The 26,032-nt window shown below is 50.1% G+C and overlaps 1 protein-coding gene across 1 annotated transcript in view; it reads left to right on the top strand.

Annotated features, from left to right (window-relative positions):
• Nucleotides 1-26,032, top strand: part of COL22A1 (collagen type XXII alpha 1 chain) — a 269,313-nt gene that overhangs the window by 181,138 nt on the left and 62,143 nt on the right. Inside the window, 6 exon segments of the mRNA XM_038555601.1 lie at nucleotides 8,030-8,065; nucleotides 9,474-9,527; nucleotides 10,711-10,755; nucleotides 14,547-14,594; nucleotides 19,695-19,808; nucleotides 20,158-20,211. Of these exon segments, the coding sequence (XP_038411529.1) occupies nucleotides 8,030-8,065; nucleotides 9,474-9,527; nucleotides 10,711-10,755; nucleotides 14,547-14,594; nucleotides 19,695-19,808; nucleotides 20,158-20,211 (351 nt within the window).

The following is a 26,032-nucleotide window of genomic DNA, read 5'->3' as shown; positions in this document are numbered from 1 at the left end:
TCCTTTTCAAATGAATGCTATTGCTAAGCCTCACGGTGTCCACACTACCCATGTATTGTCGTTGCTGTTAGCATCATTTACCCTACAAGGGCAACATAACTCTGTCCCTATTCAATGCAACACGAATATAAACCAGAGCAGCACATGACCCCAGCTTCTGCTTGGCTTTGCATTCAGGAAATGCAGACCACAACCAAAAATAATTAAAGGAGCAGCACTCTGCGTTTGTCTCTCAAATAATTTGAAAGGAAACCCAGTTTATTACCCACAATATCACTTGTCAAGGAGAAACCCCCTTTCCTTCCCTCTGGGGTCCTTTCTCATCCCAGCGCTGGTGTCGGGCATCTCACTCTGTCCCTGAAATTCTCTGGGGCACCCCCCATCCTCTCCCCCTGCTCCTGTCTTGCCTTATTTACTCCCCACCAGAAGTAACCACCTGTCTTCTATCACACCCCTAGCAATGGGACACCTGTCTTCCCAAATATCCCCAGAAACCATGGAGCAAGCATATAGAATCCCCCTGGGAATATCTAATTTTAATCTGCTTTTCTTAATAGAAATTCTCAGGTAGAGCAAACCCTCCCTCAACTTCATTACATCAACTTTGTCTTTTGTCTTTGGCTATTTTTTTTTTCAGCTTTTTTGGTAACTGGAAGGAACACCATGGCAAAAGATGCAGTGAAGACATACAGTAGTTCAGACTTTGGTATTTGTGAAATCCTCCTCCTCCTCATGGGGCTAATCTGCTGGAGTGAGGATCCTGCATCTCGCAGGAATTACCCCCTAGTATAGAAAACTTTCTATAAGTGAGCTGCAGGCTGAATGTAGGCCCCTCTGTCACTCAACAGGTCTCTGTGTGTCCCTGTCTGTCCCTAAGGACTCACTGTGTCAAACCCTTAATTGGAGAGCCAGTTGGCAGATGTGGACACTCTCCACACCACCTCCTGCTTCGGGGCTGGCTAACATCAGCCGTGAAATATGTTCATGCCTAAGTGATTCCACCTGAAAAGTAATTGGCTGGCTGCAGCCAAGGGGCCGTAAATCAACTGTTTATTGTCTTTCCTCCACTTCAACTTATTACAAGCTTCCGTAGTGGACCAAACCTTACTGAATTTTCATAAATCTTGTCTGTGGCCCCTTGCCTAGGCTCCTGATGGCCTAGGAATCTGCACAGAGGATGTAGGGGTGCATTGAGAGTCAGAGGAGGTGAAGAAGGTGGGGGTGAGGACTGATGCCCCGGGGGGGTGGGCTCACTAGGGTTACACTACCCCTTTGTGGGAACAGGGCCACGAGTGGTATGTGTATGGCTGAGTGCCAGGTGTCGAAGTATGCACACCACCACCTCCTATAGCCCCGTGAACATTGCCTGACTACTAGGTGAAGCCCAGATTCTGCAGAAGCCTCTTCTGAGAACAGGATCCAAGGGCAAGGGAATGTTCCAGAAATCACCATTTAGGGGATTATTGGGTTGTGCAGAAAGGAAGGGGAGTGAGGGAGGGTGTGTTCATGAGCAGGTTTCCATGGTGGGCGGATGCCCAGGCCTCACTTCCACAGACACCCGGGGGATGCGTGGAGGGCTGTGGAATTGTTCTCTGAGTGGTGGCAAGGGGGGTGGAGTGCTTACGTGCCCACTCCTGTTGGCCAGTGGATGAGGGCTGCTTCCCGGGGGGCGGACTCCCAGAAGCTCCCAGCCTGCCTGGCCCTCCGCCCAAGGGTCCTCCTGTGGCTGCGGAAAGCCCAAGACAAGGCCAGGTGGCTGTGAGTCCGGGTGTTTGGAGAGGGGTGCCGACAGCGTCTGCTACATCACTGTTCTCCTGGGAAACCGCCTGAGCTTCACGGGGTAGAGTGACTAGAGCTAGTCTGGTGCCAGGGCCGGGCCGCACATTCGCTCCCCACCTCCTCCCAAACCAGTTCCTATTGCCTGTGTCGCTCGCCCTGTAGCGTCAGCAGGATGAGCAGAATTATTCATTTCCATGAAGGATGGAGCAACTTAGGAGTTAGTCCTTGCATCCTTCCTCTCATGGCATTATGCTCCAAGGCCTTTGGCATCCAGGAGCTGTGCCGACCCCCTGGAAGGGAGCCCTGCTCTCCCTGCCAGCCCCTGTGCCTTCACTGGCCAGGGGCATGGATGGGGAAGCAGCTGTCGGGAGTTCTGGCCTCTTGCTTCAAGACATAAAAAAAAAAAAAAAAAAAAAAATCCCTTTAATCTCCAGGTTGTTTCTGATCTTCCTTTAGCAAGGTTTTAAACGCTTAAAAATGATCCAGCTTAGGCCTGAGGGCAGATCAAAGGAGCCACTGAGCCTGCCCGAAGCCAGGAGCTGGAGGCCAGCAAGGGCCGCATTTCCCCCAACGGCTGTGCTCCCAGAGACTCGGGCCTTCTGGTCCTGTCACTCTCTTTGGGGGTCAAGAGCCAGTCATTTCTGCAGCATCAGCAGGGCTGTTGGGAGGCTACAACAGGATAATATTGCCAGTGATGCCTGGTACCGTGCCTTTGACCTTTCGATGTCGTCAAAATCCTCCCCCTGACCTTTCCTTCCCCTGTCTTGACATCTCTCTCTGAGGGCCAGCAGGGCAGCCTCACCAGGCAGGTCCTTCTCTCCTTTTCCTGTCAAAAGAGTCAAAAAGGTGACACCACTTGCCTGAAGTGACCCTTGGCCTGTGGCAGAGCTCGGGCTGGGCCCCCTGCACTCACGCACGGCGGGCAGGGCAGCGATAGCGACCGGTTCGTGCTCCCCAGCCGCTCCCAGGACAGCGTCCTCTCCCCGCATCTTGGCCCCTGAGCTATGACTCACCCGTCTAGCATTTGTTCTCTGGTTCTTTCTTTACTAAAATATTGCCGACACACGATAGCACATTGGCTTCAGGCTAGAGATTTCAGTAGCCGTTAGTTTCTGTTCCTTGGTTTTGGTTCGATCCCTTTGGTCAGAAGAACCAGGGAGAGGCTCAGGTCAGGCCATCCCAAGAAGTAGGCTGGCCAGGTTCCCTTGAAAGCACTGGGTGTGGCCGTGTGGCCACTTACCTGGCCCTGCTTGGGGACACCGGGCACTTCCCGGTAGCTGCTGCTAAGCTGATGCTCAGGGGATGTGCAGGGCTTCGCTCACTGCCTCACACTCTCGTCCTGTTCTGCGTGCAGAGTGAGGCCCCATGGGCAGCAGGTGGAAGAGGTGGGGAGGGTATGAATAGCACGTCACCCCTCAGACCCCAGGGCTCTGTGCATGGCCAGGAGCTGAGTATTCCACTCTTGCTATTTAGATTAAAGTCTTGGAAAAAAATAAAATAAAATAAAGTCTTGGAGTTTTTTTTCATTGATGACAGTTAAGTTTTAAAATAAATTTCCACTGTTGCTTCTGATTGGGAGCCCTCCTTTTAATCTCTGTTGCTAATTTTAATTCCTGTGGCCTACTGAGCACTTACAATGGGCCAGGCTCTGGTTCTGGCCTCGCTCGGCCTCCCTGTTAACCTCCCTCCTAGATTTCCAACCTGGTCTCTGTACCTGGCTTTCTCCAATATCTTCTCCACGCCAGAGCCCGGATTTGAGCTCATCAGTATCTTGGAGACTTCTCCTGAGGGGCACTGCAGGGCCTTCTCACCCTGACAGACCCTAGCCTAGCTGTCCTTGGAAGCTCTGGCTGCAGACGCCTGGCATTCTCCATGTTAGAGAAAGGAACCTGTTCTTCTTCCACAAAGTCTGACTTCTCCTCTACCAGAATCGTCCTTGTCCCTCCTCTGCCTGTAAACCCATCAGCTTCTTTCTGCAACTTCTCTCACCCAGCACCATCTGGGTAAAGCCTCCCCAAAGTCAGGTGGGTGCAGCAGCTCTGGTGACCCTCAACCCAGACCCATTGAGGCCCCATTATTAAAGGGGTGGTTTTCTTTCCTGGAACTGGCTCCATGCCCACCTGCATCCTCCCCCAAGCCCAGCACAGAGCCTGGCACGTATTAACATTCAGATAAAAGATCGTGGAGCAGAAAATGCCCCTTAGTGTTGCGTATGTCAGTGGGGAGAAGGAATGAGAGATGACCAACCCTCAAAGGAGGGAAACAGTACCGTTAGCATAGCAGCATAGCAGAGAAAGAGGGGAGTACCTAGCATATCTGGAACCTCCTGGGCTTTCAGTTTTGTGAATTTCCATTTTCTGCAGTTATCAGCAAAGGACAGAAGTGCAGGGGTGCATGGGTGTGTGTGTGCATGTGTGCCTATATGTGTGTATGTATATAGCATGTGCACACATACACACAGACTCCATATATACTTATATTTATCAAGGAAAATTTCATATATACCAAAAGAATATTTTGGAAGAATAGCCAAATGAACCCCATGCAGCCACACTTCACTCTGACAACCAGGATCCCTATCCAAGGCCTCCGCTTCCCCTTCACCCTCCACCGTTCTCCATTATTTTGAAGCAAATCCCCAACATATGTCCTTGTATCTGTAAATAATTCCAGTGTGTTTCTAAAAGGTAAAGACTTTTAAATGTGACCAGGATTTCATTATTATACTCCCCAAAGCAATTCCAAATAAATCATCAAATATCCAGTCAGTGGTAGGATTTCTATTTATTCCATAAATGTCATGCCTATGCAGTTCTCCTATTTGAATCATGACCCAAATATAGATAGCAATTGGCTGATTTCTTTTTTTTTTTTTTAGAGTAAGAGAGTGGGGAGAGGTAGAGGGGGAGAAAGAGAGAGAGAATCATAAACAGATTCCACACCCAGCACAAAACCTAAAACAGGGCTCAATCCCACAAACCCTGAGATCACAACCTGAGCCAAAATCAAGAGTTAGACGTTTAACCCCCTAAGCCACTCAGGTGTCCTGTTGATCTCTTTAAAACTGTTCTCTATTAAAAAAAACAAAACAAAACAAAAAAACTGTTCTCTATAAATATATAGGTTTTCCCCTCCATTATGTTTTTCTTTCCTTTTTCAGTTTATTTATTGATGATTTTTTTTTTTTTTTTTGGCCTCCTAGAGCTTCCCCGAGTCTGGAATTTGCTAATTTAGTAATTTAACACATTGCTCTGTCCCTGTGTCTCCTATACATCCGTAATTGGGCCTAAAGCCTTGATCAGATTCAGGCTTGATGTGTTTGGCAAGACTTCATAGGGAGTGTGTTCCTCCATTAGGAGGCACATGGTGTCTGGTGGTCTCTCTTGTTGTGATGTTCACACTCTTTGATGTGCAGTGCTTAGATCAATTAGCACATCAAGGGTTGCAAACTGATGCCTTTCTTGTTCTACCAATTCTTTTTTATGTATCTGCTGAAATACTTCTAGATGGAGAGGTCCCTCAATTACAATCGACCTACCCAGTGGTACAATTCATATGGAAGGCAGGATATGAGGGAATGTTCCAGTCTTTCCCTTCAATTACTTTCAAATAAAGACTCAATTCCCTTGCATCTGACAAAAATGATTAATTAGGTGTTTTGTTTTTCATCAATAATTTTGAACTCATGGATTCAAACACATTTGATGTGTTTTAATATAGTCCAGTTATCCATCCCTTTGACGTGAAGGCTGTCTTAGCTGATGCCAGTAGGAGCTCATCTCAGTGACCCTGAGTACCTTTGACACAAGCCCAGCAGACTTGACTTTGATAGTGTTCTTGTTCTTTGGAATGACCAGGTGCCCTAGGTTTGTATACATTTCTTGTCCGGATCTGGAATCAGTCATCTCTCCAAGGAGTTGTGTTTCCTTCTGGTGGAAAATGGTATCAAAGGCCAAGATCTGTGTATTGGGATAAAGTGGCTCTTGAGCAAACATGTCAGCGAGCATAATCATGGGAAAGAGGGTTGTGGTTGTTGGAAACTTGTTTAGGCTTCAGCTTAGGAATGCCATTTATTGGCTCTCTCCTCCTCAACACATTGATATTTTGTTTTGTTTTGTTTTTTTCTTAATTTATTTGAGAAAGAGCACAAGAAAGATCAGAGGACACAAGTGGGGAGCAAGGTAGAAGAAGAGATAGAGAGAGAGGGAGAAGTAGACTCCCCACTGAGCAGGGAGCCGCATGCAGGGCCCAATCCCAGGACCCTGAGCCAAAGGCAGACACTTAACCAGCTGAGCCACCAGGCGCCCCAACACTCTGATATTTCTTAAGAGTATACTGACAAAATAGTTGTAGGGATGGGCCAGGCCCTGAGTGGCCTGGTTCTTTCCTTAGAGCATCTTTTTTGACTTCTGATCACTCAAGGCACAGTGGCCGTCTAGCACTGTATTCCACTTGAGGAGAACTGAAGCTCACAGAGACGAAGTGACTCGCTCAAGGTCCCACAGCTGATAATTGATAAAGCTAAGGTTTAAAATGGATGCCTTTTTGACAACAGAATCCACCTTTCATATGTGGATTTTATATTAAATGACATAAGAGAGGAATTTGGAGCTCGAGCAAAGGAACATGTTAAGTGCTTCAGGTAGATCATGGAGTTTCATCTGGAACCAAAGGTGGCTCCAAGGTGACCTGGCACCGTTCTCCTTGGCAGTAACCAATTGTCCCTCAGTCCTCTGCTTGGAGAATGGGTTCAGTCTCAATAGGCAGATGCTTTGAAAAGAGCAAACCTCAGATGTGTGTGCATTGGTCCATGTGCATCATTGACTTACACCTGGATGAAGCCAATGAGAAGTAATAGAATGATAGAATGTGGCTTCTTTTTTTTTTTTTTTTTTTGAAAGTGGCTTCTGAGTCAACTAGACCCAAGATGGAAGGGAGTCTCCTGTCTTACCTGCTTGATTTATCTGCTTGACTTGAGACCTCAGGAGACTTTCCCTCCTTTCTTTAAGTGCTCAGCTGTGCACTTAACATGCTGCTTCCTCTGTTTTATCAGAAAGTTCTGGGATATATGTCATAAGCAGACTTTTAGGTTACCTGGCTCATATTGCCAGAAACCTATGCATTTTTGTAAGCTCTTTCTTCCTCTTGGGAGTGTCTGGGGAAATTCTGGGCTCTGCTGCAGGGAGATGTAGGGTATGCTAGACTGAGCAGGAGGTGGGCTAACCCCTTTGTCATGTGACTCCCACTGTGCCTTGGGTAGGTCCTAGTCTCTCTGGCCTCACTCTGATTATCAGTGACAATGGAGGGTGATTATACCTGACTCTGAAGTGCTCATGCTCTAAAATCTTAATGTTGATGGAGTGCCACTTGCTGTGCTCTACAGTGTCCTGACAGCACTGTGCTGGGTGCTGGAGAGAGAGTGCTGAGCAAGGAGCTTAGTACCCACCCAACCACATGGCACATGGTCATTGAGTGGGGAGGACAGACAGCCAAGAAGTGATGGCAAACTGAGGCATGGCATCCTGGATGGGAGGCATGGAGGGAACAGGGGACCACCTCTAATGAGCATCCTGGGAGGAGCCAGGGAAGGCTTTCAAAGGTAGTGACATCTCAGCTGAGAACCAAAGTGTGAAAAGAATGTGTCCAGGTAGAAAAGCAGAGCAGAAGCAGAGCATAATGAAGACTCAGGGCAAGGGAGCATTCCAGTCATGGCAGGACCAAAAACTATGCTAATACCTTAATCAATGGCCACATTTTAGCAATCTCTAGAAGCCAAATTCTAAACTGAGGACTTAGAGGGCAGACCCATATGTGTGTATGTAAGAGAGAGAGACACCCCCTTTTAGGAATTGCAGTATCAGCCAAAGCAGGCCACGCCGGGGAGTCTGGCCCTGAGTGTACCCCCAGCCTGTACCAAGCAGGAGGGAGTCACCATATGAAGATGCTGGGATGTTCATTCCCACCCTGCACCCGAGCTACAAACTGGAGATGAGCCCGGGTATCAGGAACCAAGTGGGTGCCAGGATAGGATGGTACCCATTCAGGGGCAGATGGAGGTAGTTCTGGGAAGACCTCCTTGTGCAGAATTCCTGGGTGGGGTGAGCAGGTGTCACCGTGGCTTGCAGGTCGGGGGAGTTAGTTACTCCTTCAAGGATAGTTCAAGACCTGGCTTGGAAATAAACATGACAGCACATTTAAAGAAACATTTCATTCTGACTTGACTTATTTGTTCTGTTTGTTTGTTTCTCAGGGCCCTTCTGGACCACCAGGAGACAAAGGGCCCCCGGTACAGTATGGGTGAAACGAAGGGTTGGGCTTAATGGAGAAATCCTGTTTTAATTAAAGCAATTTTAAAGTGGAAGGGCCAAACTCAAGTGCTATCTGCAAATCCCTGCCATTAAACAGTCCAGACACTGTAGGATATAAGCATATCCTCTGGAATGGTACAAGTAGGAAGGGCATGGGCGATGTTCTCATCCAACATGCCCGTGCTATAGTTGGGCTGACTGAGACGGGCTTTGCTTTTTTTGGCATCTAGGCACCCCAGAAGGACAGCAGGGTGTGATGAGTTTCATCTAATTACCAGCAGAACTAATTTTGAATCCTGGCTTCACCACCCCCAGCCGCATTGTCCTGATTCAGTGGGGGATCTCTCTTAGTCTGTAAAGTGGGCATGTTCAGCCATGGGCCGTTGTGGAGGTCTGTTGGGCTAAATGCCATGAAGGAACAGGAAAGCTCTCAGGAAACATTTGTTCTTAGGAGTAGCTGCCATTGATGATAAGCAGAATGTATGCATTTACTAAGAAAATGTGAATTTCTATAAACTTACCCCAGAGCAAGAGGAGCTGCAGATTAGCACCTATGATGACATGCTTTATGGGTAAAATTCAGTGCACTCAAGTAATTTGCACTCAAGTGATTTCTAAACCAAGAAAATGAGTTTTAATACCCATTTTTGTAGATGAGGAACCGGAGGCCCAGAATAGTTCATTGAGAGGCATCAGATTTCAGAGCAAGTTGCTGTAGTGGAGCAATAAGGTGGATAATACAGGGGATGGGGCTCCCCTGAAGGGGTTGTCATGCAGGGGACCCCTGGGAGGTCACAGAGAGGCAGGGTTAGCTCCAGAGCAGCCCTGTGGCCCAGGCCCTGCACCTGCCAGCACAGATCTACTGATTCCCACCTACAGATCTACGGAAGGAAGACTCCTACAGGAAGTGGGATCCGCAGTGAAAGATATTTGTGAGAATTCCTGATACCGTCCAGAAATTTTCAACAGAATGGGAGGAATTTTCTAACAAAAAATAATAAACATCCTCTAAGTACTGGGCACTGAGCCTCGCATGCTTTAACTTAGGGAGCTGGCTGGCAACCCACCAGACGCAGAGGGGTGAGCCATGGTGAGCTCACTGCAGGCGCTGACCCTTCCACTCTAGAAAGGAGCCTGCACTCGGGGGCCTGGGCAGGAGGGCTCACGGTGAAGGTGTTCTGGAGTGTTCTTTGTGTGTGTAACACACCCACCTCCCCAAGCTTGGGGACGTAAGCGCTGAGCAGAGGCACTTGGCACACACATCATATCAGATTCCTCATAGTAACAGGCCATTTCTACAATGAGAACCAACTATTGCCAAGGAAGGGGGGGGGGTCTGATTTTGCTTAAACTGTTGGCAAGTGTCTTACCTTCTTTTTTTCTCAGGGATCCCGAGGCTTACCCGGATTCCCCGGCCCCCAGGGACCAGCTGGCCAGGATGTAAGTAAAGAGCAATGCTCAGCTGAGGTTCTTCTAGACTCCCCTGGAAGCCCACCTCCGCCACCTGCAAGCCTCTCTTGACCAGGAAACCCTCCACTAATCCCTGCCCCTTCCCCAGGAACACTTTTAGATTTTTGCTCTTCTGTTGCCTGTGAGCTATGATTTTGTATTGATGCTTTTGTGTATCTGATGCTTTCAGAACCTCGTTAGCTCCCAGATGTTGTGTGCAACGCCTCCCACTTTTTTGGTCAACTTCCTTACATACCTAGCAGGCCATTTCTGCTAAGATCCAGTGCCCGCCGTGGACTTGCTGTCCATGGGCTTGTTCCTGACCCATCCCTGTGCAAAGGCTTTCCTCTTTCAGGGGTAAATCCCACAGACTTACCCGATGCTCACCGAGGATGACATCCCTTCCCACATTGTGGCAATGATAATCATCTCTTCTCTCCATGCCTGGCCTCTGCTTAGATAGAGCTGAGCTCCAAGAGGAGAGGGAATGTATGTCTTAAGGCATCTCCAGGCCCCTGTGCCAGGCACACGGATGTTGCTCACCACACGCTCTGACTCAATGCGTGGCTGGCAGCGCTGAGTTCCTACGAAGCACAGCTGTCCAGCGCCATTCAGCCGTAGTACTTCTCTTAGACACGCATCTCCCCATCCGTAGTTTCCACTTTGGCGGGGACACTAAATCACCTTCTCCTTCCCTTCCTTGCTTCTACTGTAGAGGAGAAAGTTACCCTCTGCAACCTGTCCACATACTCTCTCATTGCCCTGCACCAATCTCAATGTGACCTCCTTATACCCAGCCCTCTTTTCAGAGCTGGGCCTTCCACCTGTGTTTAGAGAAGGATGTTGGCAATTTAAGAAAATGTGTGTGTGTACACACAGGGACACGCTCAGCGTGCAGGCACTGTTTTCAGTGTTGCATTTTGAGTAGGAGTTATAGGCAAGGTGGCTTATTCTAAATTATTGGCCACAGTGGACTATTTTCTGGGAAGATTTGAGGGTTTAGCTGAGACTGGAAGCCATGCATTTTTATTGGCACCGGTCTTTGTGGTTGGGTGATCTTTTTTCTACCCAGTTACCCTTGGTGGACACAGAGGTGGGGTGGGGGGTGGCGTGGGCAGAGCGGCTCGGGATGATGTGCTTCACACAGTTATGCTTCACTTTTCTCTTCTCTTAGGGTGTACCAGGAAATCCGGGAGAAAGAGGGCCTCCTGGCAAGCCTGTATGTCATCTCACTGTTCTGGATGAATATTAACTCCCAGCCAGGGCTCCAGTGGGAATAAAACACAACTCAGATAGTCTGGGAGGCTGAAAGAGGGACTTCTTACAGAGCCATGGGGCAGGGGCTGATCTGAGATGCTGGGGGGCCCAGAGATAAGCCAGAGTGGGAGGCAGACAGGACCGTAGCCTGTTTCCAGTGCAGAGTGAGAGCGCGAGGGTGGGGAGGGGCTATAGCTGTGGGTGCGAGGCCATTGCCAGAGAGCCAGGGCCTGAGCGGGGGAGCAGGGTCTCCTCCCCAGCTCGTCTCCTAACAGTGCCTCCCTCATCTGCCTCAGCCAAGGCCTGCAGGCAATGAGCCCCACGGATGCTCCCGGGGAGCGGCCTCCCCAGCTTGGAACAGGACAGGGAAGGGTAAGGAGTTGGTCTGGGGGTGAGCAAATGGTCCCCAGTGTACATCACAGTGTAAATGGTCCATTTCCTCCCCGTCCCAGGATGTCATCACTGCCCTGGATCCCCCCCCCCCTCCTTTTATTTATACAGTGGCAGAAACTTTCCTCTCCCGAGAGAATGGTGGAAGCCGTGGGGTTGCAGGGAAATGGCTGGTCCCAAGTGCTCCCTCCTTGGTGCTCCAGCCCAAGGCTCCTGCGGGCTCCCTCGTGGGCAGCATGTTTAGCCTTCTTGATTAGGTTGCTGTTGCCAGAGAAGCCCCAAGGCTGGGCTAAGTGACCAGGACATCAAGGGGTGTGGGGAGGGGTGGGCTCCAGGGGAGGAACAGTGAGGATGAGCAGTCAGGGTGGGGGGCAGTGCAGACACGGGAGACTGGTCACCGCTGAAGGACGTTACCCAGGAGGGCAGAGACGGTTGCGTCAGGAGTTGGGACTGTGAGGCCCCCGTGGGACTGACTGTACGTCCGGCTCTGAAACAAGGATGCTCACCTGGCAAAAGCTCTCCCTTCAGGCTGAGCCTGAGAGTTAGAGTCTCCTTTGCAAGCCTGGCCGCTGCAAGAGCCAGGCGAGCACCCATGGGCGCCATCACTGCCTCATCTGGGTTGCTGGGCCCGCCAGGGGACCTACCTGTGGGACCAGTGGAGGGTCGAGTGAGAGCTTAGGGACAACTCGCTTCCCCTCCTCCTCCACGGGAGCCAGCTTTGCGGCAGCCAGTGAGCCCCCAGAAGCCGCGTCGTTGGCCCAGGGTAAGGCTCTGGTGAAGCAGGGGGGAACTGAGGTTCAGAGCAGAGGCTAAACGGAGGTTCCAGGGACCTCTGCCGAAGCTAGGCCTCGACACCTCTCTGCAAAGAGAAGCCAGCACCATCCACCGACAGTGTGGACAACCAGGACTGTCCCACGGCTGAGCACCTGCGGGGTATGGAGGGAGAGAGGGAGGAAGGAGGGGGAAGAAATAGAGCACCTTTAAATGAACACACTGCCCACGTGTGGTCCCAGGTCCAGCCCAGCGGCTCTCAGGGTCTCTTTGCTGTTGCTGGTCAGATAAGGCATTTTTCAGGGGCCCCCAAGACACCCTCAGGCTCCGTGATTCCCTGGGAGGACTCCGTGGGACGGCTCTAAGAACTCAGGAGCACTGTTCCATCACGATGACAGTTCCTTACGGAGGGAGGACACAGGTGACGGCCGGCACAGGAAAATGCACAGGAATAGCCCCAGGGAGACCAGGCCCAGGGCCTCCAGTGACCTCCCCCGCCCCGGGGTGAACTGGTGTGGACAGCACTTCAGCCCCCCTGCAGTTTCCTGGGATCAGATGCATGAGAGAGGGTGGCAGGTGCTGGTAAGAGCGTGACGTGTGGCCCACGAGGGAAGCTCACCCAAGCCTCAGCAGCCGGAGCATCCGAGGGCTTAGAGGTCACCCGTCAGGAGCAGGCAGGGCCAGTCTCTCGAGTGAGTGGGTTTGGATACCCCTCGCCGGCTGCCTTCAGCCTGTACCACACAGTCCCTGCTCCTTGGGGTAGAGTAGGGGACCCGGAGGGTTTCTCCGGTGCTGCGCCCCCAGAATTCCTGGGCTGGGAATCCCCATGCAGAGAGTCAGGCCCCTAGAGGCGCAGCCTCTGGCAGGGATTCTGGTGCAGTGGATGGGTTGACGGTGAAGTCCATGGGGATCCAGGGAGGAGGACAGGGCAGGGAAAAGCAGGCTTGGCCTGGGCCCAGAGGGGCCGCTGGCTCTGCGGACAGCCGCCCGGCAGGTCCCACCTTGAGTCGAGAGGCCTCTGCGCATCCTGCGCCTACCCCATGAGGTTTACGGAAACGGGGTGCAACAAGACCTTCATAAAACTGTGCCCCAAGGCCACACCGTACCTAGGCTGAGCCTCCCTGGCTGGCCTCTCTGCTTCTGTGAGCGCTGCTGGCCATGTGGTTGGTGATACCGGGGAACCCCATGACGGCCCAGAAACATCCCAGCCTATAGGGGCCCCACAGCACGGTCCCATCCCGATTTGAACAATATAGATCCTCCACTGTTATTAACTTCCCAGGGTAAAACATAAGGCTTCAGGATAAAACCTCCTCTTTCTGCTTCGGAATTAAAGTTTCAATAAACAATATTGCAGAGGTTGGCCTTCCTCCGGAGGGACTGGCTCAGAACCAGGGGTCCCTGGGCTTCAGCGGTAGCAAGTGCATGCAGAGCTCGCTCTCGGCCTGCGGGGCCGGCATCGCTTCGGCACCTGCCCATCTACATCTGTCGGTCCCGATCTCGGGTGTCCACCTGTGTCATAGCCCAGAGGGTGCACAGAGGGCCCGCACGCGCCTGCAGTCACTACCAAGGGTGTCCTGAGCAAGCCGGCCTGATGCCATGGTCACAGGGCTTCTGTTAGCCGTAGGGTGCAGCAGCAGCCCCGGGGCGGCGGGGAGGAGGTCAGGAAATGGGGTTTGGTATCCAGGAAAATTGTGTTGGTTTCAGCATTCCCAGGATGCCGGTGTCCATTCACAATTCATAAGCCGGAATGCCAACAGAATCAGGAGAAATCAGCCACTGCACGCTCACGCGCGGCCCCAGGCTTCCCATATTCTAAAGGAAAATCTAACACTTTCCTCTGGAGAATAGATCCTCTGGCTCTCTCTGTCTGCTGCAAAATGTAGAAGTTTGCAAAACACCCTGGCAGTCTACTCCGGTTTTGCCCAGAACTCCCCCTTCCCTTCAGGGTCTGCCTTGATTACTGCTTTCCTTCCAGCTGTGTGTTCTCATACTCTGGTGGGAACCCAGCCTCCACCCCCACCTTGGGCCATTGTGCTGACACAGCACACTCCAACTCAGGGGGTTTGAGTGTGAATTTGGTGACCCGCAGACATCTGCATACCTTCAGAGGCTTTGTAACCACTCTTGACTTCGGGACTCTCTTCCCCAGAGTTAGACACCTTCAACCCGTATGATGCAGGGTGAGGTTTAGGATGCCGTTTCACCTGGGAGAGCTGAACAGGGGGCTTCAAAGTCATACTAGGCTGAGAGCAACAGCCGTTTGCCATCTGGGGGCATCCAGGACGGCCTGCCCCTTTGCCTTCCACAGTACCCGCACGATCTCTCAGGACTTGGTGGGGAGTGGGGAGGGGACACCACAGGAGCCTGGGGACCAGGAGGTTGAGGTCGGTCAACCATGGCTAGGAATGGGAGCCTGTACGGTGGCTGCCTCAGAAGTGGCTTGTTTCCATTGCTTCCCCAGCTTGGGACATAGACAGGGCTGTTTGCATCCTGCGTACACTTTGAAGGCCTTATGCTCTCCGAGCAAGGATGGGATGTACCGTATGCATGCCTGTGTATACATCTGTTCATTTATTTTTACTTTGGCAGGGTCCCTCCTCACTGCTGTCTCCAGGGGACATAAATCTCTTGGTTAAGGTAAAAAGCCTGAAGTCAACATGCATGCATTTGGAAATGGTGATGGTGGGGACATGGGGGGTGGGGAGTGTGGACGTTTCAATAAGTTGCGGAGTGTTTTTGCTTGAACAACTGTGTGTGAGTATTGATGACAGCAGCCCTGTTTGCTGAGAGCTCACTGTGTGCCCGGCGAGGTGCTAAATCCTCCGTCTCATCCAGCAGCCACTGGCCATATGTGTCAATTTAAGTGTAAGTCAATTAAAATTAAATACAGTGAAAAATTCAGGTCCTTGGTCACACGAGCCGTGTTCTAAGTATGTAATAGCCTGATGTGGCTAGAGCCCGCCTTGGCGGACTGCAGATATGGAGCGTTTCCATCCTCCCTGAAAGTTCTGTGTGCAGGGCTGTGCTAAATGCATGGTGTGCATCCTTTACCTGATGTCCACGGTCACTCTGCGAGGTTGGTACTATTTGTGTCGTTGCTTTGTGTGCCAGGAACGCGAGCCCTTGAGGGTGAGTGGCTTTCTGGGAAGGCCGCCCGGTGCTCACTGAGTTCAGAGACTAACCCCGCACAAGGCTGTCTCGTGTTCTACAAAGGGGGCCGTAGGCAGAGCCAAACAGCTTGGGTGTGCATCCTGCTGGTGCAAGGGCCAGAGCACAGGGCAGGGAGGTGAAGGCCGCTGCTGAGCCCTTTGACCAGGAAGGAGACCGGATGTGGGTGCAGACTTCATTGGTTTCCAGAACTTGCTGACCTTGTCCATGAGCACAAAAGGCTCTCTGAGAAGCGGGGCACCCCTCTCGTGAGATCGGGGGAGGACAAGTGCCCGTCCAAGGATGGCTGTAAGCAAGACAGACGGGTAGGGTCTGTGTTTCAGAAAGAACAGTCCCGCTGTGGTGCATAGGGACGACGCTTTTGCTGGCTCTGCGTCAAGCCTTTGTCTTAATTTAGGGTGAAACTTGGCATTTGTGTGATCAGCTCCTTCCTCACCTCCTGCATTCTGAACAAGCACTTGGGCGGTGTCAAAAAAGCACAGGATTCCCTGCCTGAGAGTGAGGGAGCAAAACAAGGAAGAGAAGAAAACCTTTTCGGAGAAGCCTGAGACTTTTCATCTCTGTACACATTGAGATGCCTGGGTGGAAAGCTGTACTTTTTATTAAAAAAAAAAAAAAAAAAAAAAGGAAGAAGAGAAAGTCTTTCCTGATTTTAATTGACCAGAGAAAGCTTTTTTCATCGTTGAGGGCATGACAAGAAATCATTACCTATTGATTAAGTTCCTTGTTTATTGGAAGCTTTTATTAGCCTAAATCAGTTCTCATAATCCTGTTGCTCTAGAAGGAGCTGGGTTTGCATCAGCCCTGCCCTTCCCCCACAAAGAATTCAACCCCGGATCGTGCCAGTCTTTCTGCCACAGGAATGGGGAGCTTCATGCTTTCCAGCTATAGCACTGAGACAGGTATTTAGTCCAATCAGTGCTCCTTACCTGCTATGGGATGCAGCTGTGTTCTTCAGAGCAGCTGGGAACCCCAGAGGGGACAGGGGCCACCTACATTCAGGGTGGCACCCAAGACTCCCTGGGCCCGTGGAGCTGTGCTTTGCCTGGGGCCCAGTGGGTCTGCCCAGGTCGGCAGAGCCTGCTGCCATCACTCCCTGCTCCACAGTCAGCTGCTGCCATTTTGATGGAGGGTGAAGCCTGCTGGTCTGGTCCAGGTGTCTGGTGGCAGGTCCCTCCCTTGCTGAGAAGGCATCTTTTCATTACAGAATATTTATCTCTGCCCCCAAGGAATTTTATAGCAGCCCATACTTCATTCTGATAGTTGGAAAACTGCCTGGGTAGAAAGTTCATCTCCCGAGTCCCCGGTAAAGAAACTTCTGCAATTGGCTGTGTGCCCAGCGAGGTCATCCTCAGGATGTCTCCATCAGATGGCTCCCTGGGATGAACATTATTTCATCTGATCTTCACAAACGACCCAGTAGGTGGGCACCGTTAAGTCTGCATTTTGCAGGGAGGAGGCTGAGCACAGCTGGGGCAGGCGCGTGTTCAAGGTAAGAGCTGGAGAGTGGCAGAGCCAAGACCAAACCCACCACGTGTCAGACTGCAGACCCTCTGTGCTTAACCCCTCTGTCGCCTGACTACTTCATGCATCCGACCGGATCCCTGAGCAAGTACAGGTGGGTGGGGAGCTGCCTGCCTGTCACCTAGAGGTATGAGAGGTAGGCTGTAGGGCCCTTTGGAAGAGCACTGCAGCGAGGTCTCGGGTATCTGGTGAAAGGTTGGGTAAGATGACCTGGGGGTTATCTCTACTCCTGAAGGGCAACAGCTGCTTTCTTCACGTGGCAAAGACTGTGGCATTCCTCCCTTTGGTAGGCATGTGGGAGTGTGCTTACTTGGTATGCTGCACCATGCTGACTACCAACCCGGTGAGCTGGGTTTGATGAAAACATCTTAGGCAAAAAAAAAAGGAGACAGAGACCAGAGGGAATCAACATTTATAGATTCCACCCCAGGAACCCTGCAACACACCAGGTGCTCTGCATGCACTCTTTCATTTAGAGTTTGCAATAATCCCCTAAGGAAGGAGAATGACCCTATGAGGGGGCAAAAGACTCAAAGGGATTGAGTGACTCGCCGGAGCGGTTCTGTTAAATAGAGGAGTTGGCACACAGTATCGATGAGCAAGGGCATCCGATTGGCAGAGGAGACATGCAACAGGTTCAAGGAAGGAATAGTATGGAAATCATGATGGCGGATTAGCCTCCAAGGTCGTTGTGCCGTCATCATGTGCCAGGCATGGCCTTGGGCATTTTTCATTCATTACCTAATTTATTTTTCACCGGATTTTGAGGTCCTCCATTCACAGGTTAGAGGGCTGAGGCTCAGAGGAGTGAAGTCATGATCCCAGTGGGGGCAGAGGCTCCGGTGTGGTCTGGTTGCAAGCAGGACCCGGTCTATCTGAAGGCATTGGAGGTAGCCGAGGGTCAGGAGGAACTGGGGGCCCTAAGAGCTGGGCGGCCAGAGTGAGCATGGGTGGGACTGCAGGTTGGGGGCTGGTCTCACTGTGCTCCCTGGACCCTGGGACTAGGGGTGCGGTAAGTCCACCACCTGCCCACACTGCACGTCTGGCAATTGCTACGGCTCATGTTCAAGGAACAGTGCTACACAGAATCTGTGACTAAGATAGACCCAGGCTGAGAGCCCTCCAGAAATTGGAAAGAAATAGGTGGTGAGACCTTATATTACACAGATATAGCGTCTAAATGGTATGGATCCCACCATGAAGAATGGTTTCCAGATCACCACTGTGTCCTCTAATGCCAGCAAAATCCCAGTGGTTGGAATTCCTGCTGCCGCCAGGCTAGCCCCATTCCCCACATCAGACACCTGTTATCGCAGTGTTTCATGGATGCCCTTCATTTTAAAGACCTACAGGAGAAGGTCCAGGGATAAGGGATTTCCTCCCCACTCTGCTACTCTTCCAAACAAAAAAACAGCAATCACCCTCGCTTTGTATACCCCAACATGTGGCACTCCCCAGCCTCTAAAAAATATTCAGCTTCTCAAACCACCCACTAAAAGAAGATGGCACAGGACACTAAAAGATCAGGAGATCAGTAGGGCTATTGGCTGGTTGGTTGGGTCAGCTGGCTCATTCCTGTGTTGAACTCCTGCTCCATGGGAGGCCCTCTGCTCTGGATTGGGCAAGTCAAGATAAAGCAACTCTCCTTCTGTCTTCTGAGAGCTGACACCTTCTCTGTGCTTGGTGGGGATGGGATGGAGCTGTACATGGACAGTGAGGCCAGTGCAGGAGTTCCTGGGGTCGTGGGAGCAGGAGTCCAAAGCAGTCCCCAGTCTGAATTAATCAGGAAGGCATCTTGGTGTCAAGGAGGCCACTAAAGACTCTTGGAAGGTTGAATGGGAGAGAAACAGGTGAAAGGAAGGCGGGCCATTCAGAGTCACTTTTGTGATGGAAAAACCCCTCCATCCTGAGTTAGAGACCAAGATGAATGCCAAGTCACCTGCAACATGGTCTTCCATAGGAGGGAGTGCAGCTGCCACAGGCCTGTGCAGATGCCTGCAGCAGAGCATCCCAAAGGCCATGGTTAATGCGTTTGTTTTGTGCTAATTGACACCATTTAAGCTTGAAACCTTCAAGATAAGAACTCATTGTGGTCTCAAAGCAGAAAGGCCCAGAGCCCAACAGTGGGGGCTTCACAAGTCCTTTTTCATCTAGAGAGTCACCAAATGCAGACGTGAATTGAGAAGCCTAGATTATTCCTAGCAAGGAATAATCTGACATTATTCTAAGTGCCTTCTCTATACTATCTTATCAAACATTTATCACAAGGAGAGGGGAGGGAGGATGACAGAGACGCAGCACCACAGGACTATGGGATAAGACACAGGCTGCAGTGTGGTCAAGCCAGCGAGTTTTGCTCCGTACACACTGTGCTCCAAACTGTGAGGTCTTGGGACGACACAGACAAATTAGAAAACATGTTCCCTGGGCCGAGAGACCTTTAAAATCACACCAGGGACAGCACTCACCTGCCTCAAAGAAGTAGAGCAAAGCTCAATTCCCAGGAGCGTCGATTAAATACCTACTTTGGACAAAGAATAATGCCAGGCAAGTGTGGTTAGATCCGGTGCCTGTCACAGCAAGAAAATCCCGAGGCTGTGTGCCTGTTGCTTCCTTTGTTCTGCTGCTTTGTTCACAAACCACTTAGGCAAACCCAGGAGACAGAGAGCTCAGCTTCCAGCTTTGTTCTGTCTCCCGCTTTAGGAACAGGACATGTTATTTGTAACAATACTAAATGTTTGCATTAAATCTGTACTGTTAATGCTTTTCACTGCTCACAGATCGTGGTGCACTTTTAACAGCACCGTTGCGGGCAATAGCTCAAGCAGTCTGGCTGGCTAGAAGTAGGGAGAAACGAGGTGATGATCCAGCTGTATCAGTGCTAAAATCTAAGATTAAGAGAGAAAAATATGCAAAGTTTGACACAAACACTCCCGGTGATGACTCAGTCCACCTGTTTGTTTTTACATCATTTGCATGGGCCACTTTTGCTTTATAAGTGATTGTTATTTATTCTCTCTCTCTCTCTCTCTCTCTCTCTCTCAGGATGTGTGCAATGACTGCCCTCCAGGACCCCCGGGCCTCCCTGGCCTCCCAGGTTTTAAAGGGGACAAAGGTCTCCCAGGAAAGCCAGGGAGAGAAGGCACAGAAGGCAAAAAAGTAAGGAGAGAAGGAGACAGTTTGTCTTTATCACTGCGATGAGATGCATCATCTTGGAGATCCTAACACTGCCTCTCTGTCCAGATGGGAAGAAGCAGAGGTCTAGGGGTCATCTTGGGGACCAGCCACCACATGAGTTGTGCGCTGTGCCCATGAGTGCACAGTCACACTCAGCACTACCACCTGCCCACAACCCTTTGCTCAGACATCCTGGATGGAGGGAGAGGGGGCAGGGACATTGCCGCTGGAAATCCGTGAATAGGTGTGCGAGGGCAGTGGCTTGCTGATGACTCTGGCTATGAGCTCCAGACACTAATTCTTGTTTGTTTGTCTTCTGTTCCTGCGACAGGGAGATGCTGGGCCCAGGGGCCTCCCAGGGCCTCCAGGAATAGCTGGGCCACAGGTCAGTGATCCCTCATTAACCTTGTGTGCGTCCATTCTGCTCATCTTACTGGTTCATCTAAGTCTGACGAAGAGTAACATCCAGTGTGGAGGCAACGAAGCTTTAAAAATCGTGATGCCCACACTCAAGGTCTAACCATGGCTTCGAGTATCTCAGTGACCTTGGAAAGGGTCACAGTTGAACCTCAGGCTACTCATCTAGAAATGCCTCAGTATTCAAATAATGAAATGAGCTAGGGGATTGGAATAGGTCATAGTCACTGGTTAAGACACGAGCTTTGGGGTCAGACGAAAGCTGGATTTGAATCCCAGCCCTGAGTGGAGTCAGAGCTATGTGGCCTTAGGCAAAATCTTTGACCCCTCTGGGCCTCAATTTCACCACCCATGTATGATAAGAATAAAAGCTAGATTCAGAGATTTGTTAGAGTTGAACAAAGTAATGCATAAAAAAAAAAAAAAGCTAGTTGCTCAATAAAAAACGTTATTAGGGAAGTGCTATGGCAGTGTAGGGTGAGCATTACTGCCTCTCATAGGAGTGACAAGGCACCCATGAAACACGGGCAGGGCAGCTCTGTGCTTTCATAAAGCCAGGGAGACTGGTCTGGGAAAAGGAGCTGTGATCTCAGCCATAGAATGCGAGGGAGGCCCTGACTGCTGAAACAGGTGTCCGGGCTATGGTGTTTGGACTCCTGATGGTGATGGTAGGAGCAGGAAGGGAGGAGAGCTGACCCCCACCCACACTCACTCCCCTTCCCTCAGCATCTGCACCCTGGAGGCTCCCTGATGCTTGGGGCCTTTGTGCTGCTGACAATGCCTTGACATTCAGGGGCAGATGTGTCACTGTATCTCTTCCTGTGGCCTGGCTGGGACACGACAGCATGGCTTGTCCGACACAAGACCCAGCAGAGAATGATCAGTAGGAGAGAGAGTTCAGGAGTTGCATCTCTGGACTTGGCCTTCCCACTTAGCGATGACCTTGGGCTAACTTCCTTCTACTTCTGCTCTGCCCTTTCTTGCTGACAAACTAACGGGGTGTCAAAGCATTGACCTTCCAGTCCCGTGGCCCTGACAACTGCTCAGGAGATGCTCCGCCAGGTCTGGTACATGGTAGGCCCTCCACCAACCCTAACTTTTGTTCTTTCAATTCAAGGAGGCAGAGGCAGGGGTGGAGGGGTCACAGCAAGTGGCAGGGCCGAGACTGGGGTGAGGACCTGCATATAAGGTGTGGACTCCTGATGGTGACGGCAGGAGCAGGTGACGCAGGTGTGGGAGCCCAAGACCTCATTAACCAATATAAATAAGACTTTGATGCAATATTTTAAGAAGTTTGAAATCAGTGCAGTTGACCCACAAGGAAGCAAATGTCACTAAAGATGGGACTTAACCCTACACTTGAACTACTTACCTTCTTCACTCCTCCTAATCCCAGCCCCATCAGAGCCCAGTTTATTTACATTTTTTAAAATATTTTGTTCATCTTGGGCTATTTGGCCTTAATTTTGATTTTTAAACCATGGCATTGGACTATTATTTATCTTGGATACTGGTGTTTCCAGAATCCCTTACGTGTTACACCCAGGGCAAGTGCTTCCTTGCCTTACCTTACGGTCATCCCTGGAAAAGGGAGTTGGAGCTCTTACTACTATATTAGGAGGCAAAGAAAAATACTGTAGGGTCATAGCAGAGCACTCAATGGAGCGGTTGGGTATCAGGATGGAAAACATCCAGAGTTCTCAGGCCTGCCTGGCAGGCTAAGACATAGAGGGTTTGTGGTCCATAGATTTTATGAGGTCTTACAGGGTTTGGACATCCAGGCCTCCTGCTTCAGGAACTAGAGATATCATGATCAGTGTAGACAGAACAATAGTTTTTTTTTTTTTTTTTCCTGGTCAGTGTTAGCTTAAGAGACACTCTTAACGTGCAGCATCTCCTGAAGGATTTACCTTGCTTTACCCTCCCTTTCTGAGGTCATCAGCTGCGGCTAAGCTCCTTGCCTGGAGGATTCTGCAGGTGGCAGTTTCAGCTGATCCTTAAGTAACCTTTGCTGTCAACTTGCCCGACTGCTGGGTTTAGCCTCTGCTGAGGAATGGCTTTTATTCAGAGAAACAAAAGCAAATCAATTAAACAGATAAGGAGTTCCCTCCACTAAGTAGGGATTGTTTTCTTTATCAGCCCAATCCCACTGTAGTGCTGGTGTCTTGGGACAATGGCTCTGCCTTTGTTCCTTTATAATTCGCTTCCAGGGAGGGTTTCTTCCTTTACATATTCAGAGAGAGCCAAATAAAGCTTTCCATCCAGAAAAAGAACAGAAATTAGCGCTGCCACTGCTGAATGACAGGGTTCTAGCTGTCTCCACTTGGGAGTCCACGGTGACCTTGAGAAGTTGGCAGCATTTGGGGTCCCCCCTACATAATGAGCCCCCAGGCATTTACAGTGGGCTTGTATACCCCATGTTCTGAGGGCCAAAGACAGGTTACCTGCTTTACGGTACCCTCTCTTGCAATGGTCAACATCATCCTAGGAGGTATGGATATTGTCCCGCTTACAGATTAGGAAGCTAAGGCTTAGCAAGGTTAAATTTCAGTACTATCAAGCTACTAGGTGACATAGCAGAGGGGAATCCCTGCCAGCCCAACTGTAGGACCAGCACCCCCCCAAACACACACCCCTTAGTATGCTCTCAAAACTCCCCATTTATAGTAGGGCCAGCACCAAGGACAGCTCCCAGAGGTGGAGGCTTCCCAGGACCACCACCTACGGTTGGGGAAATGAATCCGAGTTAAATATCTCCAGGACTCGGGGCCTTCAAACCCAAGTCAGCCTCTGTGCTCTTTATTCCTCGCATACCACCCTCCAGAAAACAGACAAGAGAACTGTTTCATTTTCTCTCTGTTGAACCTCGCTTATCAAACGAGATCTCAGCTAGGCCTGCGGACATGAAGATGAATTTGTACAGTGAAAATGCTACCATTTACCAGAGGCTGAGCATTCCTGATTATTGTTCTGGTTCTTTCGTAGCCAGGAGCCCCGGGTGTTCACTGGTCATGTGCATCTCCAAGGGCTTTTTTTGTTTGTTTGTTTGTTTGTTTGTTTGTTTGCAGTTGTGACCCTGCATCTGGGAGATCAGCTTCCCCAAAATTTATCGTGCAGATTTGCAGCTGCTCTGACTGCTGGCTGGGTCGGGGGAGGTTAATGCCATGATCAATCACAGCTTCATTCTAGAGCTTTCACACTGCATAAAATGCTGACTTTCAGGGATGGGGTCTGGAGATAGTGGCTACTGTTATGATTATGATCCATGCAGAGAAGAAAGAAGGAACAAGATGATAATCAGAGTGATGACCCTAGGAACGTGCTTTTCTCCAGAGTCCAGTGTAAAACCTCCTTCCAGTAGGAAATGCTGATTATTCTGTCCTCTGTGAAAAGCATTTGGGTTTCTTCCCATTCATGTGCCCACCAGCCAGGTAATGGGAGCTGTAGGGACTGGAGACACAAGATGAGCAGAAGCCCCCACTTGGAGGTTCTGGACATTTCTGAGGGCCAGAGATAAGACCTCCTCTGCTACTTTTAGAACTGCCAGAAGAGGCCCTGGAATCCCTTCTTGCCCAGAAGGTATCCATCCCAGTGTCATTTGGTCTATGCTGTTCAGGAGCTGAAGTCTCTCACCCAGAGCCACTTCAATCCTGGAAGATTCTTACTAATCATCCCCTTCAAAGCTCTTTTCTGAGTCAGAAGGTGTAGAGGTAGGTCAGATATGGGCCATGCTTTCCAGGGCCTGATGTTGTGTTGGAAGAAGAAGGATCTACAAGCTGGTGATTCATACAAAAGTCAGCCTGGGGCTGGGGGTGGGGGTTAAGATTGGTGCGCACAGACTGGGCTCTGGAGGTCAGTGAGCGGTTCCCCATCTGGCTCTGCTGCTTAGTAGCCAAGTGAATTTCCCTTACTAATTATAGGACTTGGGCAGTGTATTTGACTTCTCTGAACCTTGGGTCCCTCATTTGTAAAAGGAGAGCCATGTGGTCTATCTCAAAAAGAGGATATGAGGATCAAACAATGAAACATTTACAGAGCACCAGGCGTGGTACCAGCTGGGTACAAAGAAACATTGGGTATCTCTAACTGCAAGTGGTCCTCATAATTGTTTCTCTGTTTGAATGAATAGAGGTTATAGCAAACCATCAGAGGAAGAGTAAATAGCTTTAAGAAAAATAACACCATGGGGCAAGGAGTCACCTGTGAAGGCCACCTGAAAGAGGTAGGATTTTAGTTGCATTGAAAGGTGAGGCAGGGATTGGCCAGATGTCCCTGGGGGATGGTTTTCTAGGCAGTGAAACAGCACATAAAAATTCAGGGACAAAGCCCATTCTGCTAGTAGCAGAGACTTATTGATCTGAGAAGGTTTAGGCCCTGCCCTCAACAGTTTGCAAACCTCTTGAGAGAACTGCCTTTTTGGTGGATTCACAGAAACCGATATCCTTCGAGCAGCCCCTGGTATGAACATAGCCTCTAAGTAATTGTTACATTGTGCACTTAGCTCACTATAGTATTAAGGAAATATAATTAAACAAAATCTTCTCCCAGCCCAGGAAAAGCTCTCTCTCTAGGAAAGTGGAAGAGTAGGAAAACAGTTGTATTATTGAGTCAGCCTTAAGCCAGAGTGCGATGAGCATCATAGGCCATCTGATGAGAGACTACAGACAGAACTCTCACTCTTCCATAGCCAGATAGCTACACCTGCCTACAAGTCCTCAAGAGGTGCAATAACTGGTCCTCGAGTAGGAGGACTCAATAGCACCATTCACCAGACATGTTCATCCTAAGTTGTCCTAGAAAGTAGGGGTTCGGTCATCTGTGTTATTAGTTCATTAGTTTCACAGAAAGGAAAAAAATGAGCTCCTCTCTTTATGTCAGGAAGTAGTTCTACAGCTTGGAGCAAAGGGCCCTGCTTTGTAATTAGGCTCCCTTTCTCCAGAGACTAGGGGATTGGGGGTGCTCTCTTCCTTGAGGATGGATTACATTTCAAAGGGACGGTTGCCATCTCCTTGAGAAAGACTTTTCCGAATCCTGGATCCAGCAACACTTACTTAGCTTTTAAAAGGATTTACATACATTTCAAAGAGAGAGAGAGAGAGAGAGAGAGAGAGAGAGAGAGAGAACCAGCAGTGACAAGTTTTCTAAAGTAAATGCTCTAAGTTAAAGGTGGGGGGGGCAGGGGGGGGGGGTTGGTGGTGGAGAATCTCTTCCTTTCTTTTCATGGAGGGGAGATTTAAGCCCTGACCATGGCCCTGAGAAAACATCATCTAAGAGAATTGAGCTAGCAAAGTAATGACCTGGTAATCTCCCTAAAATACAAACTCCAGGTGGGCAGGGATGTTGTTGTGTTGATTGTTTTAGCTCCAGTGCTTAGAAAGTTTCCTGGAGCATGGTCAGGCTACATGTAACTGCTATGCTCTTGACATTATAAAACCAGTGGGACAAGGCATTATGCCTAGGAAAATAGCCAGAAAGGTAACTTGGGCGGGGACAGGCAGTTTGAATACAGATAGATCTGGATTAGAGTCCAAATCTTGCTTTTTATTAGCTGTGTGACCTCAGGTGAATGACTTAGCCTCTCTGGTCTTCCAAGTCTTTACAGTCCGGTCATCAGCCCCCCCCCCCCCCCACACACACACACAGAGTAGTCTTATGGGCTGATTAAATAACACAGACAGGTTAAATATTTTTTTGCATCAGCTCAGGATATAGACAAAGAAATAGACGGAATGGGATCTCATGTGGAAAGGCCCGGCAGCATGCCCAGAGGAGTAGAGGCTTGGTAAATG

This window comes from Canis lupus, chromosome 13 (assembly GCF_011100685.1).
Source record: "Canis lupus familiaris isolate Mischka breed German Shepherd chromosome 13, alternate assembly UU_Cfam_GSD_1.0, whole genome shotgun sequence".
Classification (NCBI taxonomy): domain Eukaryota; kingdom Metazoa; phylum Chordata; class Mammalia; order Carnivora; family Canidae; genus Canis; species Canis lupus.
Note: the sequence above shows the minus strand (reverse complement) of the source record. Positions and strands in the feature narration are given on the sequence as shown.